The sequence below is a fragment of the Phyllostomus discolor genome, chromosome 14 (genome assembly GCF_004126475.2).
Source record: "Phyllostomus discolor isolate MPI-MPIP mPhyDis1 chromosome 14, mPhyDis1.pri.v3, whole genome shotgun sequence".
In the NCBI taxonomy this organism is placed as follows: domain Eukaryota; kingdom Metazoa; phylum Chordata; class Mammalia; order Chiroptera; family Phyllostomidae; genus Phyllostomus; species Phyllostomus discolor.
In genome coordinates, this window is record NC_040916.2 from 23,973,965 (window position 1) to 23,988,996 (window position 15,032).

Sequence of the window (15,032 nt, forward strand, 5' to 3'; positions counted from 1 at the left end):
TGCACCCCTCACCCCACAGGACACCTGCTACGCGAGGCCGCTCCACCACGACAGGGGGATGGGGCCGCTCCACCTCACGCACCGACGCGAACACAGGGAGGCAGCCAGAATGAGCAGACACAGGATCACGGCCCCAATGAAAGAGCAGGGCAAAATCCAGAAAAAGACCTAAATGAAGTGGAGATGAGCCATCTGTCAGATGCGGAGTTCAAAACACTGGTTATAAGGATGCGGAACGAACTCGGGGAGAAGAGATGGACTCAGGGAGAACTTACCCAAGAGACAGAAACCATGAAAAGGAGCCAGTCAGAAATTAAGAACACGGTAACCGAAATGAAGACCTCATTAGAGAGAACCAACAGTAGATCAGACGAAGCAATCTCGAGGAAGAAAAACAAAGTCAAGTACCGTGCAAACTGATACCAAAGTACACCGCACGGTTCCCAGGGGTCAGCACAGCCCTGGGCTGAAACCGCCCCGGCGACAGGACAGAGCAGGGAGCCCAGGGGTGGACCCGAGCACGCACAGTCAGCGAGTCCATGGCGAAGGAGGCAGCAGCACACGGCGCGGCGGAGACAGTCCCTTCCGTGAGAAAGCCAGGACAACGGGACAGATACATGCAAAAAGAAAAAAAAAAAAAAGAGAGGGAGAGAATCCAGATCACTTTCTTACATCACACACAAAAAGAAACTCAAACGCATTCACCCCTTAAACGCAAGACCCGAAGCCATAAAACCCGCGCAGGCGAACACAGGCGGCGATCGCCGCCGTTCTCAGCAGCATTTCATTGGCTCTCCTCGGACAAGGAGACGAAAGAAGCGGGGCCACACTAAACAAGAAAGTGTTTGCACAGAGGAGGAAGCCACACACAACAACAGGAAAAGACCGCCCACTGAGTGGGAGCGGGTACTTGCCAATGACACATCCGATCAGAGGTTATATCCAAATTGTACAAGGAACTCACACAACTGAACACCAAAAAATTAAACCACCAAATTAAAAAATGGGCAGCCTGAAGAGACATCTCAGATCCCAAGAGGGCACGCCCATGGCCGACAAACACACGAAAAGATGCTCAACCTCCCTAACCGTCAGGGAGACGCAAATTAAAGCCGCCCTCACCGGGAAGCCACCGAGCCGGTGCCTGCGTGAGTGTGGGGTACAGGGGAGCCTCAGGCACTGCCGGTGGGTTGTAAGTCCAGGCACCCACTGTGGAAACCACAGGTCCGCCCGCCCGGACCACCCGGCCGCTCCCAGCGCACACCACCCCCCTGTCCCTGCTCTCCAGGAGACTCCCCACCACGCGGGTTTTCTCAGCATCGCCCCCCAGTTTTACGGACTTGAACCGCATGCAGTACTTGAAGACAAATGGATCACCTTCTGAAAACTGATTTGGGCTTACAGAAATCTTATTTATATTTATATTAAATAACTTTTCCAGATAACTGAACAAATAACAATGATGGTAGCCACTAAAATAATATCAGATGCTCAATATTTAACAACAGACAATACTAAACGAAAAAATAAATGACCTAAAAAATATACTCTTGACAAAATAACTTCAAAAGACTGCTCTTAGCAGGAATGATACAAACATGATAATTCATAATTTATTCACATTTATGCATTATAAAAAAATAAGCCTTACCTTAGTATAGTGCAGAAGAGAGTTAGCAAAGAAACGACACAGTTTGAGTGTTTTTTGAAATAATTTATAGTCAGCATTATCCTGTTTCAAAAAAGAAAGAAAATATAATAAATAATAAAAGAATATAAAACTAGCTTAACTTGTAAATGAGAATGTTTTCTATAAAGATCTCTTAAAAAGCCCTTAGAGTATAAACATTTTTCAAGAAAACATAATTCTACTCTAAATTGTTAGGAGCAATACAATTACCAAATGATGACAGAGATACTCCAAAAAATTCAACTCTACATTACTGAAAGTAAATGTTAACGTATGACAGCAAAGAGGTGAACCTTCTGGGTTGACCACAACACGAAGAGGCAGAGGCATAGATGCCTCACTGTCCCGTGCCCCGCGCAGAGGGACAGACGGGGGACAGACCGGCGGCGGCAGAAGTCTCCCAAACCAGCAAGAGCAGGGCGCGTGCAACAGGCAACAGACGGACGGCAGCCGTTCGCAGAACAGAACAAGGTGCTTCCATCCTGACTTTTTCAACAGTGAGTGCAGGGCACAAACCCCGCCCCTTCGCGGTCCTGAGCTGCAGGACCAGAGAGCAGCACCCTAGGGCCGAGCGGCACCCCAGGGCGGGCAGGGAAGGGGCTGGGGCGCAGCCCAGGGAGGTCATTCCTCAGTGTTTCAGGAGACTGAGTGTATCTGCGCCCCCTTTCTGTGACTAAGGCAAGAGAATTACTGGCTAAAAACTAAATGCAGCAGGCAATGAAGCTCCGTATCAAATACGAAAGCATGTTTATTCTCGGAATGCAGATTTCTAAAAGCAACGGATAAACACAGGTAGGAATTGCAGTGAAAATTAAATTTGTATCGAAGAGCCTTCCAAACGAATCTCCCTGTCCTCACAGAAAAACGAGACCGCTGGTGGCCGGAAGACTGCACGCTGGGCGGGAGGGAGGCGGGGCCGCCGGGGACGCGGCCACACCCTAAGCAGCCGACACAGCGCCCTCGTCCAGAAAGCGCACTGGGGACTCGGCAGAGAGCGGAACTGCGTCAGTCTCCGTGGCGTCTGGGATTGACGGCGCCCCCGAACGTGCTGAGGTCCGGACCCGGCGCCGAGGAACGTGGCTGCATTGGAGGCGCGGGTGCCGCATAAGTACTGCGTGGACGTGCGGTCCTGTGGGCCTGCCCGGGTCCGGTCGGCTGGGGCCCCCGTGAGGACTGAGGACGACGGGACGGCACACGGAGGCCCCACGCGTGACGAGGAAGCGGAGGCCAGGGTTGCCCACGACGCCAGCCACACCAGAAGCTGATCGGCGGGGCGGAGCACACCCATCCCGGACTCGGGGGGTCAAGGCCCCGCCCCTGCCCCCCTGGCGTCCACCCTGCAGGGCTGTGAGGGAGCAGGGGTCGGCCGTTCACTGGGGCCCCATCGTTCGTGGTCATTTGCTGTGGCTGCCCGGTAAGTAACACAGGGACTGACGGACCCGTGACCCTTCCATTAACAGCATACAACCAGTTAAACCTGGTGGTCTTATTTAGACACTGATGAAAACCCTGGCACTTGGAAAACGTTGATTCCTCAAGAAATGCCGACAGCGAACAGCAGAGGGCGCCGCCGGGCAGAGTTTAGAGTAAGGGATGGACAGGCTCCACAGACCAGGGCAAAGGTCCGTTTCCCCCAGCGACAGCGAGTAGAGACGTCCAGGTTGTCGGTCCCAGATGTTCACAGGTAAGGAAGAACATGAACATCTGCTTGGAAGCTAGGATAACTTGCCATGTTAATTCTCTGATTTTCACCTGCAAACAGGTGGTAAGAGGTGAGCTTGTGCACCTACTACAAACAGCCACCCTGGCCGGGCACCCTCTGCCCTTTCCCTCCCACTGCTGACTGTGCTGGCGCCTGGGCTCTCCACGGCCCCCAGACTCCGCCCAGGCGCCTCTGTCTGCTCTTCCTCTCCCAGCCCTAACTAGCTGGGTGCGATTGCATCAGGAAAAGCAAGGAGCTGGGGAGAGAGGGGCTGGGGCCCAGGATGCAGATGTACCAGAGAGGCTGGGGAGCCCAACCCACCTCCCCCTCTCAGCCAGGTCAGGGAGACCAGGAAGGCACAGGAAGGAAGCCAGAGGGCAGAAGGAAAAGGGGAGAGAGAGAGAGAAGGGGAGTGATGGGAGGACAGGTGAGAGGAAAGAGGAGGGGAGAGATCAGTCCCTTCCTGAGCTAGCCCTCCCCTCCTCAGCAGCAGCAGCAGAACCCCGTTCCCAAGTGCCGCCCCCCCAGCCTCTGCCCCCAGACCACCCCTGCCCCAGCAGATGCTACCCACCCATACCCGAGCACACAGGGGCTGGGCGAGTCCTCCCTCCTCCTTCCCTCTGGAGGCTTGGCGGGAAGGACAGGGCCCCCAGGCTTCCCCCCCGCACCCCCGGCAGCCGGCAGGCCTCCAGCAGGAGGACCGACTACAGTGGAGGAAGTCTGACTCCTTTCCCATTGGAAGATGGAACTGCTCGGTCCTGGGTACTATTAACCCTACAATGTAGGGCTTTATGAGTTAAGTAAGTTTAAAGGGCTAGTCTGAGAACAAAAGGCACTATGTCTAAGGCTGTCATTGGAAAACTAGGAATTCCTGTAAGCATATTAAAAATAAATTTTTAGAATACGATGATTCAGAAATGGGATGCCAATTCAACACTGTAGTTCTTTGCAATCAAAGTCATGCAAGCGCACATCTACTTCAGAAGACACACACACACACACAGTTGTATGACGCGTCACTGCAGCTGCCTGGGTCAGTGAAGAAAGGCCGGGTGTGGCCACATCAAGACGGACTTAAATAAGCACAGGGCTAAAGTGTCAGACTTCAGGGAGAAGAAGATGGCAAGGAGACGGCCTGGGCCCACCGGTTGGTACGGAACGAGGAGAGACAGCCGGACTGCAGGGGGATGAGGGCCGGCAGGCGTCCGCAGCCACGGCCACGTTCGGGGTGAAGACAGTCACGGGCTGCAATCCCGTCTCACGGACTGAAAGACGGGCAAACGCAAACGAACGAAGGAAAACCCTTCGAAGCGCAGCGGCCCTCAGAGCCCGTGCGGTTCGGCGGCTGGGAAACAAGAGCTGCGGCAGCACCGTACCTGCGCCCCGGCCCGGGCCGTCTGCTCCGCCAGCTGCAGGCCGGCCTGGAAGGAGCACAGGGCGTCCTCGCACAGGCCGGTGACGATGTCCCTGTGCCTCAGCCGGCCCCTCACGCCCGCCTGGTGCTTCAGGCTCTGCCTAGGAGCACGGAGAAAAGAGCAGTCACCACGAGCAGCACCTCAGGGAACTTCGGACCATGACACATGACGAAGGAGCACGTGGAACATCACAGCGCGCACCTGTGAGACGCGGCACAATTGTGTCACCTTTACCTGGGAAGCAGTCACGTTAGTTTAAGTTACTGGGTTTGTTGTTTTTGGTTTTTTTTAATTTCTCCACGCAACAGGCACCAGCCTCTCTGCCGGGCTCTGGGAGCAGAGGGGGAAGGAAGACATGGCCTCTGCCCCGTCGGCACAGAGCGGGTGGGCCAGCGGGAGGCAGACCACCACGTCACGGTCAGCATCCTTAGGGTGGGCAGTCCAAGAACGCTGCCGTGAGGGCGCAGCACTGGAGCTGGGGACTGCAAGATGCGCAGGGGTCAGCAAGGCGTGCGTGCAGGCTGAAGAGGAGCATCCTGGCCGAGGGAGGAGCTGCGACAAGGCCCCGGGACGGGAGCGCTCCGTGCGTTCGAGGAGGTGAGTCAGGGCGTCAGACTCGTGTTCCCTGGGGCCACATCAGCCTCGCGGCTGCCTTCACAGGGCAGACTGCAATTTCAGCTCCTCAGCAGTTGGGAGTCGTCACATTTATACAGTCCTGAAACTATCCCGGCCCTCGGAAGGCGACCGCGAGGCTGGTGAGCCCCTGGTGAGCCCCCGGTGAAGTGCATCTGACGCCCCTGCACTGGGAGCACGGAGAGGGAGGCAGAGACGGGCTGCTGGGGAGGGCAGAGCCGGGAGGGGGGGGTGGTTACGAGGTCATTACTCGTAGTAAAATGGGGTGGACTTCAAGCAGTTGAGTGACTATCTGATTACATTTCAAAACATGAGTCTGATGCTAGGTAGTAGTGCTTTAGAAGGGGGTGAGAGTGGAAGGTATTTGATGGTGGTGATGGTGACAGTGATGGTGGTGACAGTGACAGTGATGATGACAGTGGTGGTGATGAGGGTGATGATGGTGGTGACAGTGGTGGTGAGGATGGCGGTGATGTGACCGTGATGACGGCGACGGGAATACCACTAATTCGTTGAGCATTTACTATGCGTCATGCACCCATTGAAGCATCTCACCCTGGTAAACTCAGCTCTCACTAGAACCCACGGTAAAAGTGCCATGGCCGCTACCCGTTTTCAGAGGAGCAAACTAAGGTGCGGAGAGAAGCCCCCCAAACCGCCCAGGCGCTGAGGAGGGCCGGTGGCTTCAGAACAGAACAAGTGACATGCCGCGGGGCTCTGAGCTGACACTCCTGACCACCGCGCCGCTGCCTGGCGGCGACTTCGTGAGCTGCGTAAGTGCGTGCTGCTACACCGACCTTTCGCATGCCGTGCACGTGTGTGCAGTGGGGGTGCTCACCCACGTCTGCACCTCGACTGTGCCCCCCACCCCCTGGAAGCTGACGAACGCTGTGGGCACTCTCCCCAGCGACCTTTCGAGATGCCCCAGTCAAAGCCACTCCTAAAGGCAGTGGAAGTGGAACGACTCAGAGGCTCACACTGAAGGGAGGGCACTCAGCTCTGACTGCAGTCACTGATTCACCTGAGCCTGGACACAGGACGCGGCACAGTGGCGGCAGCAAGTGGTTCGGGTCTGGCCTGACCCTGGTGCCACCGCCCGGACCCACTAGCGCACTGGGGGGACCTCCATCCTGAACTCTGGAGGCAGCAGGGTGAAGTCCACTCTGGTCTGGGGGCTACGTGTGGGGAGACCTGGGCCACCCGACAGCAGGGCCACCCGACAGCAGGGCCGCCGAGTGTTTCACACACCCACAGGAAAGGAAGTTTCAAATGCAGCTGATGTGAATCATTAAGATCTGAGATAGGAAAGACTGCAGAAAGTAAAAACAAAACACTTACTTAATTATAAATTTCCAAGTGTTGGCGTGGAATGCGTGGTCCATGCCGGAAATGGCCGCGCAGATGTCCAGCAGCAAGTGGATGACTGCGGAGAGAGGCGACAGAACCCTCAGGGCCCTGCGGTGGCCGGGGGCTCACCTGCGCTGTAAGTGTCTGCCGACCGGTCAGACGTCCGCTAAAGCAGGCGAGGCGGTGTGCAAAACTGGTGTCCAAGTGACTATCGGAGAAGTGTCACACTTTTAGAGTTTTTCATAAATGATGGAACTCCTGAAGTCTGCACCCGCCCTATGACCTAAACAACACTGAAATGCTGAGCGGCACGAAGCTGAGCGCGACTCCGGCTGAAACCCTCTCTCCGCGGAATTCCGCTCTGGAGCCACAGAGGAACCCGAGGCGAGAGGACCGAACACGGACGGACCAGAGCTCACGTGCATGGCTCCCATGCATGGCGTCTGCGCCGTCTGCGGCAGACTCCTCACAAAAACGGCCGCGGGAACGTCCCCTCTGTGCCCCCACTCTCAGGTGGTGCCCTCCCACTCGGGCTCCGGGCTCAGCCGCACGGTGGGCTCCGGTCTGCAGCACAGCGGCAACCGGAAGGCCAGCAGAGACTTGAGCCTGGCCGTGGGGCCTGCCCTCCCCCGCCGCTCTCAGAAACCCCCAGGCCACACCAGGTGGGGGGGCCGCGCGCCAGCTGGGCGCTTCTGCCTCTTCCGACAGCCAGACTGAGCGAGGCCACCGACCCCACACACGGGGGAGCGGCCCTGCGGTGCAGAACAGGGACAGCCCACCCAGCGGAGCACAGCGCGGCTGCTGGCTCACAGAACCACGGGTCAGTAAAACGGTGGTGGTCTTAATCCCCAGCTTTGGGGAAGGTTTGCTGCAGAGACAAAGGCACCTAACACGCTGCACCGAACCGGCTTCCTCCTCAGGGTGAAGTGCAGGACGCCACCTTCTCACTCACGCTGCTCTCCAATCTCAGGGCCACGGCCCACGCGTGAGGGAAGGCAGTTCTCCAAACACGAAACAGAAGGTGACAGAGTCCGCCACGGGCACAAGGGTGCCGTCTCACGCACAATGACGCCGTGTGCACACACTGACACACAGGCATAGGCACAGGCCATTCCGTGCGTTCCGAGAGGGGCCTGCAGACGGCCCTCCCCGCTGCGGCCACGGCTCCAGAACCCCCACGGCCCCGTCTGCGACTGCGATGGCGCGGCAGACCTGTCTTTGTGGTCACCGTGGGGGGCTACCTGCTACAGACGTCGTCTGAATGTGCAACGCTGATGCTGGGCATGGAGCAGCGGTTTACACTCTACAATCTAAAAGGCCGACCACTCACCCGGCAGGCTTTACCCTTCCCACGGAGGCGCCCTGAGGCACCGCAGACCACGGAGGCTCAGGCACAGCGGACAACCGTTCACTGGGGCATGTGGCCCCCCTCACTCACCGGTCGCCATGTCCAGAGCGCCACCCTTCTCGTCACTGGCAGGGTCCGTGCGCACCGTGTCCAGCAGTTCCATCAGCTGCTTCTGGAGAGAGTAGGCCTCCTTGAAGAGCGCCTGGAGAAGGTCTGACACCAGGTGCAAGCGCCCAGAATACACAGACTCACTGTTCTGCTCAAGCAAATGAGAGAAGAAAAGAAAATCATGAGAAGCTCAAAAGCCAAATTTACTTTCACTCACACTATCAGAGATCACAAAGTTCACGCTTCCCACTGACCCACGTGTTCGTACGTGGAACACGGGTTCCATGAGCACCCACTAAATACGTGCCCTTCAAGAGAGGTGAGCTGGCACCAAAGGAAGTGACCTCCGAGACCCTGCAAGGGCAGCGCTGAGAGGGGGGTGAGCGACCTTGGGTCAGTTGCATGACAACTCGGCCCCTACCACCGAAGAGGGGTGTCAGCCGACACACGGCAGCATCAACATGGCCTCTGTGCCGTCAGGCCGCCCCGGCCAGGGACACAGAAAGGAACCAGACAAGGGTTCCTGGCCCTGCACAGGAACCTGCTCATTAAGGAATTCATCCGTTTCGCCAGCGTCAGCACAGAACTATTTCAGGATCCTTGTGACTGAACAAATTCTATCACTTCTTTCTTGGTAGAGAGGAAACGGCATAAACAAAAGACAAAAGCCCACTTTTATCACTTCTTTATAACTATGTTAAAAACACTTACATGCATGCTTCTAGTTCTATGGCAAAGTCTATTCCAGTAATGCAGACTCAAGTGCACACTCTTACGTATAAGACTCGGTCCTCAGCCCCTCCGCCCTCGGGTTGCAGGCCATTCAGAGCGTGCCTGGACCCGTCACTCACCTTGCAGTGCACAAAGGTACTTCTGATCACGTGCAGGACCGAGGCGGGCAGACTCTGGATGCTGTTGAGGACGACGGGCCCCTGCGTGGCACAGACATGCCGCACGCACCCCGTGAGAGCGCCCAGGGCCTGCACCATGGTCTGAGGACAAGGAGGGAGAGCCCACTCGGAACATGTCCGCTGTGACACCGGAAGTGGGCGGGCTGGGTGCCGGGGACGGGGCCGTGAACCGAACGGGCCCTCTGCTCTTCCCGTCGCAGAGCCGGTCCAGCAGAACCACCAGCCAGCCGCATGGTGGAAGAGCGAAAAAGGCTGGAATCCTCGCCCACACGTCAAACCTGCGCCCAGCATCCCGCCCGCGTGCCCTGCGGTGACGGGAGGGCGTGCGCTCGCCGTCCCCGTCATCCTTTAAGAGTCCACGTGTGCACTCAGCATGAAACTGCACAGAAATTCAGAACTCGGGTTTCTGCATCCACACCTGTAATCCCGTCAGCGAGCCCCCCAGCCCCGGCCACCATGCACCGAGAACAGGCGCACTGACACCTGAACACAAAACCCCCCTCTCTCCCGCGCTCCCCTCTCTCCCGAGCTCCCTCCGTCTCTCCTGCCCCGACGTGTGACTTGCCTGCAAGATGTTCCTCAGGGTGGTCTGGGTTTCCAAGTTTTGGCTAGACAGTTCTCTGGCTTGACCGGTTAACTCAGCCATCATGTCATCAAATAATTTCACAGTCTGTAAATACAAGGCAGGTCATTAGTTGGAATAGAAATCACTAGAAAAGAAAAGATATCTTTGACAAAATTGTTGATTTTCATTCATATAGCTTACCAATTATACCTAATTTAGTTTAAAATATATAATGTTATGTATATATAACATACAAGGTGGTACAAAACTAGGGTTACAGTTGTGAATATGCAAAACAGCTTATTCTTGTATCATTTTCCATATGAACTGTAAATCTACCCCTGCCCAACCTTGTATATTATCAATATCTACAGTAATTCTGCAGTATAATCTCTTTTTAAAAGGTAACAATTACTAATAAATGGTACAGAAAAGACACACAAAGGGACTTGCTAACTTTATCATCCAACCCAAATTTTCACTTAATAGCATTAAAATATGAAAGCATTTAAAGTTAACCACAAATAATTTAAACTCAATGAGTAAAGGATCCCTACTATCCGAAAATATAAAATTTTTTAATCAACTAACTACTCTACCACCACCACATTCCCACACGAGACCCATTTTTTACTGCTTTACTGGGATGACAAATCTGTCTGATACATTAAAGGAGAACCGCAACTGAGAACGCTCTGAAGCAGGGTGGGTGCCGACTGCCCTTGGGGCCTGCACGCCGACCGAGACCGTGGTTCTGTACCTTGGGCAGCACTTGTGAAAAGAAAGCCTGTTCCAGCGTCAGGTGGTCCATGTGAGGAAGAAACATTTCGACGATGGTTTTCAGAATTTCTAGAAAGCAAAACAGGAACACGCTCTGTGGGAACATTCAGTCACGTGGGCCAACAGCGATCACTGCTCTGTGCAAACGTGAGACCGCCTACGTAAGCCCCGCCGACAGAAAGCACTGCGCAGCTCCAAAAGCCATGCTCTATGCAGAGGAACTATTACTTAACTGAAATAACAGCAAAACAAGGGAAACCACGTCCAGCAACCAAGGGCCACTTAATGGACACGGGCGCCTGTACTGAACAGGGTCTGTGATCAGCTAAACGATTCCCAGTGGCTATTTAAAACCATGGAAAATGTTTATAGTATTTTAAAATTAAACAAAAAGGCCCCAAAATAGCACCCCAATTTTAACAGAGGTAAAGATGTGCACACGAGGAGTACCAGACAGTGTGAAGGGCATGTGCAGGAACGCCCCATACTAGAGAGAACGCTGCACATGAAAACCTTAACCATCTCAGACCCAAGGGTCTTTTACAATCTTCTGTTTTTCTGTGTGTTTCAAATGTCCTTTAATGAATACGTATAATTCATACTCAGGATAAAAAATACTTCTGTTGCATAAAAAATGCAACGTACAACAGGCAACACAGATTCAAAATCATAAACAAACATTCCACAGCCGTTGTAGCTCAGAATAAACGTGACCTCCAAGTCCAGTCCTTGCTCTCTACTCCTGGCTAAGTAAGAGCAACGAAGACAGATGAAGATGAGAAAGTCAATGTGTTCCAAATGACACATGTGTCATCACCTAAATAACCAGCTTTCTGCAACCTAGAAACTATCTTCTAAATGCTACTTAACACGAGAGAGGCTGGAAGCGGTCGACTGCAAAACTGTCTCATAGAGGTCTAACCACGGTTTGGCGACTGACATTTAAAGTGGACACTGTGCTTACTGCTTACGCACATTATCAAACAGAACACATCTGCTGCCTCCGGAGAGTGGAATTTAAAACTGAGCACTGCCCTGTAATTAGAGGAGCATGGGCATTCTCAGTAGCTGAGGGTTAGAGAGGCTGCAACGCCGCCCCCACAGGAAAAGATTTAAGGTGCAGGGAACACAACACCGGACGGAGGGAGTACGACTCAGACCTCACAACATCGAGATAAATCAGGCGACCAAGACAGTTATACTCACGAATGTGCTCCACCCAGCCGTCAGAGTGCTGACACATGGAGTAAAATGATTAAGGAAAACCACAGTAACAGGAGGCTCACCACTGAGAATTAATTTAAAAGGACCGTTCTGGCAGTTTAACCTATGATCCATAAGAGACTGGAATCAGACTCAAATTACTGGCATAATTTTGCTTTTATAAAGTCAATGCTAATTACCAATATATTGGTAAACAACCAATATTACAAAAATATTTTACAGAAATATTTTCAAAATTGCCTTTTCAAGCTACGTGCAGCCATGAAATGTCTTTGACAGGTGACAAACGGGGCTACAAGCAGCCACGGATTTCTGGCTTCTCACACAGGAAAGCACCTCTGCCCCGTGGGCATCTCTGCCGCACTGCATCTGCACCTGTCTCGGGTCGCTCACCACTCTCACCTTCCTTTCACGCCATCTGCACACCTTTCTCCACCAGCCTCATCAGACTGAAACGCTTCCGCGCGTGAGAGGAGCTTACAGAAAAACGTCACAGTAAATTCTCCTAACAGAAATCACATTATAGAACACATATTTGTACACCATCAAGAACTGTCAGAAATGTTACAATGTAAAAACAATGTAAGAACCATTAAAGAGTGTGTCAATGAGAAAAGGGAATATCCCAAAACCCCATCACGCTAATAAAGTTGATTTTTACATTCTCACCCTAGGACATGTTCACTGATCTGACAGAAACATCAGTTGGCTGCCCCCTCATGTACCTCAACCCGGGATCCCACCCTCAACCCAGGTCCTGGGCCCTGACCGGGGTCTGAAGCTCCAACCTGTTGGTGCACGGGACGATGCTCCCACTGACTGAGCCACCCGGCCAGGGCCGATTTTTCTTCTGAAATCTCAACGGTGCATGTATATTTATGCAGCACCATTCAAAATGAGGTACAGGCATTACCTTATTTGAGTCTGGTAGGACATAATTTGCCTTAAGGAAAAATTTTCAGCAAAGACCAAAAAATTCTAGCCTCTTCAAAAATTAAACATGAATGTCGCAGGTTCACTTCCCAGTCAGGGCACATGCCTGGGTTGCAGGCCACAGCCCCCAGCAACCGCACATTGATGTTTCTCTCTCTCTCTCTTTCTCCCTCCCTTCCCTCTCTAAAAATAAATAAAATCTTTAAAAAAGTTACACATGCATTATAATTATGAAGACATGCAGCCAAAGACTGGAAAATTATATGAAAAATGCAAAACATGAAAATAATGTTTCAGTGATGCAACGGTGGATTTAGAGCAAACTTTATTCCAAATTTGTTGAAAATTATGTTGAAAAGAACCATCATCTAATGAGACTTCCAGGCATTTAAAAAACACAGGATTCTGAGCCCCTCCCTCGATGCCCGGCACGTGCCGGCCCCATTCTGGGTGCCCCATCCTGAGGGCCCCATTCTGGGTGCCCCATCCTGAGTGCCCCGTCCTGGGTGCGGGCATGGTACAGGGAAAGCACCGCTCCTGCCTTGGGGACCCTCCCAGTGTGGGGAGGGAAGGGGGGCAGCAACAGGACCAGCAGGAGCACTTCTGTCAACGACGAAGTCCTCTCCAGAAAACCGCATGGGACGAAGTGACAGAAGCGCCACCAGCTGGGCGCGGGGGAGCGAACTAAGGCTGAGGGCTCCGAGAAGGGCCAAGCGAGGCGACACCGAGCCAGGACTCCCGAGTGAGCTGTGCCAAAGGCTGGAGGGCACCCCAGGCTGAGGGGTCAGCAGCTGAAAACACGGACGGAAGGCAGCAAGAGAGGCCAGGAAAAGGGCGAGGCTCGGATCACAGGGGACCGTGAAGGCAAGTTCGGCTTTTATTTCCAACTTGTTAGGAAGCTGCTGGGGGGTGGGAGGATTTAAAAAGGACATGACATCATCTGTCCTTCACTATGGACTACTTTTGGAAAATGGGTTACCAGGGGGGACTCAAAAAACCTCCCCGACTTTACCTATAAAAAATTGTATGTTTATTCTTATATGTGAAACTTCAGTCACCTCCAAGGTACTCTCCATTTGATGCAATACACCTACTGAGTTCTTTCCACTGTTCAAAATAGTTTTGAGCTTGTCAATTTCAATGCCTTTTAGGGCTTCGGCTGTTTTTTGTTTCACCTCTTCTACATACATGGGCAAAACGCTTCCCTTGGAAAACTTTTTCATTCGGTTGCTTGGGGTGAGATTGGGTGAATAAGAAAGGGTGGGGCAGAGGTCATGCCGTTTTGGGTCAAAAACTGCTGAAAACTCAGTCAGGTGTGGGCAGGTGCACTCTTAAATCACCCATCATGCAGTTTGCAAACGGACTGAGTCTTCATAAAAAATTCACTGAAGCCAAACACAACCTCTCACAACAACGCCAGAAGGTGCACTGATGCAGATGGGCTCCTAGAACACTCACCCAGCGGGGGGAGCCTGTGCTACAAGGGGCCCACCCTCCAGAAGATGATGCTGGGTTTGGGGGGGACCCTCCCCATATAAGGGGACATGGGGAAACTAGGGGGTTTGGAAGAGCTGTGGGAACGAGGGGGGGGATGGAGGTGGGGGGATGGGGTCAAGATACAGCTTGAAAGCAGAGACAACAGAACTTGCTGAGTGCAGGTGAGGGTCCAAGGTTTGTGAAACCATTTACACACATAGGTCCTCACTTAACGCTGTCCACAGGTTCTAAGACTTAAAGCAACTCAATGCACAACAAAACCCGTTTTTCCACAGGCCAGTGGATATAAACGAGAGTTAGGTTCCTATTTTACAATGAAATGACTTGGAACAAAATTATGTTCTTGGGGAACCTGCTCTGTTTCAATAAAAACTGGGGGAGCACAGGTTTGGGTGCTTCTGAATGTTTAACTTGAGGTGTGGAACGCGGACTTTCAATTACTGAAGTCCCCCGCAGAGAAGGAGCCCCGCCCCTGATCTTTGTTACTCCAAAGCCTGCCACCCTGCCCCATGCAAACACGTTCGGGACCCAGGAAAATGTTTTTAAGGAGGAAAGCTATTTCGTTTCCGAAGTCAAAATGCATGAGGACGGCGATTCCACATCTACAGGACTAACCAAGGGCTTCCGTAGCTCGGGGAACTGTGCTAATGCCGAATGACGTCCACACTGGGCCACATTTGTATTTGGCTTGAACCGTAAAAATTCGTTGTGCAGTGTTGAGAGTCCCTCAAGAGAAGGTCATTTTTTTTTTCTTCAAGTGTAGTTTTAGGTCGAAGGTGAGAGCAAAGGCATAAAAAATTACCTTTTAACATGAAAGACTAGGACTCCAGGCATTTGCAATCACAAAGGCTCGAGACTACGAAAGAACCGTCTGCACCT

At 52.9% G+C, this 15,032-nt stretch overlaps 1 protein-coding gene across 1 annotated transcript in view; it reads right to left on the bottom strand.

The window, feature by feature from the left end:
• The window catches only part of C14H1orf112 (chromosome 14 C1orf112 homolog), a 35,840-nt gene that overhangs the window by 19,945 nt on the left and 863 nt on the right, over positions 1–15,032 (bottom strand). Inside the window, exons 2-9 of the mRNA XM_028531035.2 lie at positions 11,706–11,745; positions 10,480–10,568; positions 9,720–9,824; positions 9,095–9,235; positions 8,226–8,391; positions 6,779–6,863; positions 4,769–4,907; positions 1,652–1,732 (exon numbers count right to left, since the gene is read on the bottom strand). Coding sequence (XP_028386836.1) covers positions 1,652–1,732; positions 4,769–4,907; positions 6,779–6,863; positions 8,226–8,391; positions 9,095–9,235; positions 9,720–9,824; positions 10,480–10,568; positions 11,706–11,745 — 846 coding nt within the window. The remainder of the gene's footprint in view (positions 1–1,651; positions 1,733–4,768; positions 4,908–6,778; positions 6,864–8,225; positions 8,392–9,094; positions 9,236–9,719; positions 9,825–10,479; positions 10,569–11,705; positions 11,746–15,032) is intronic.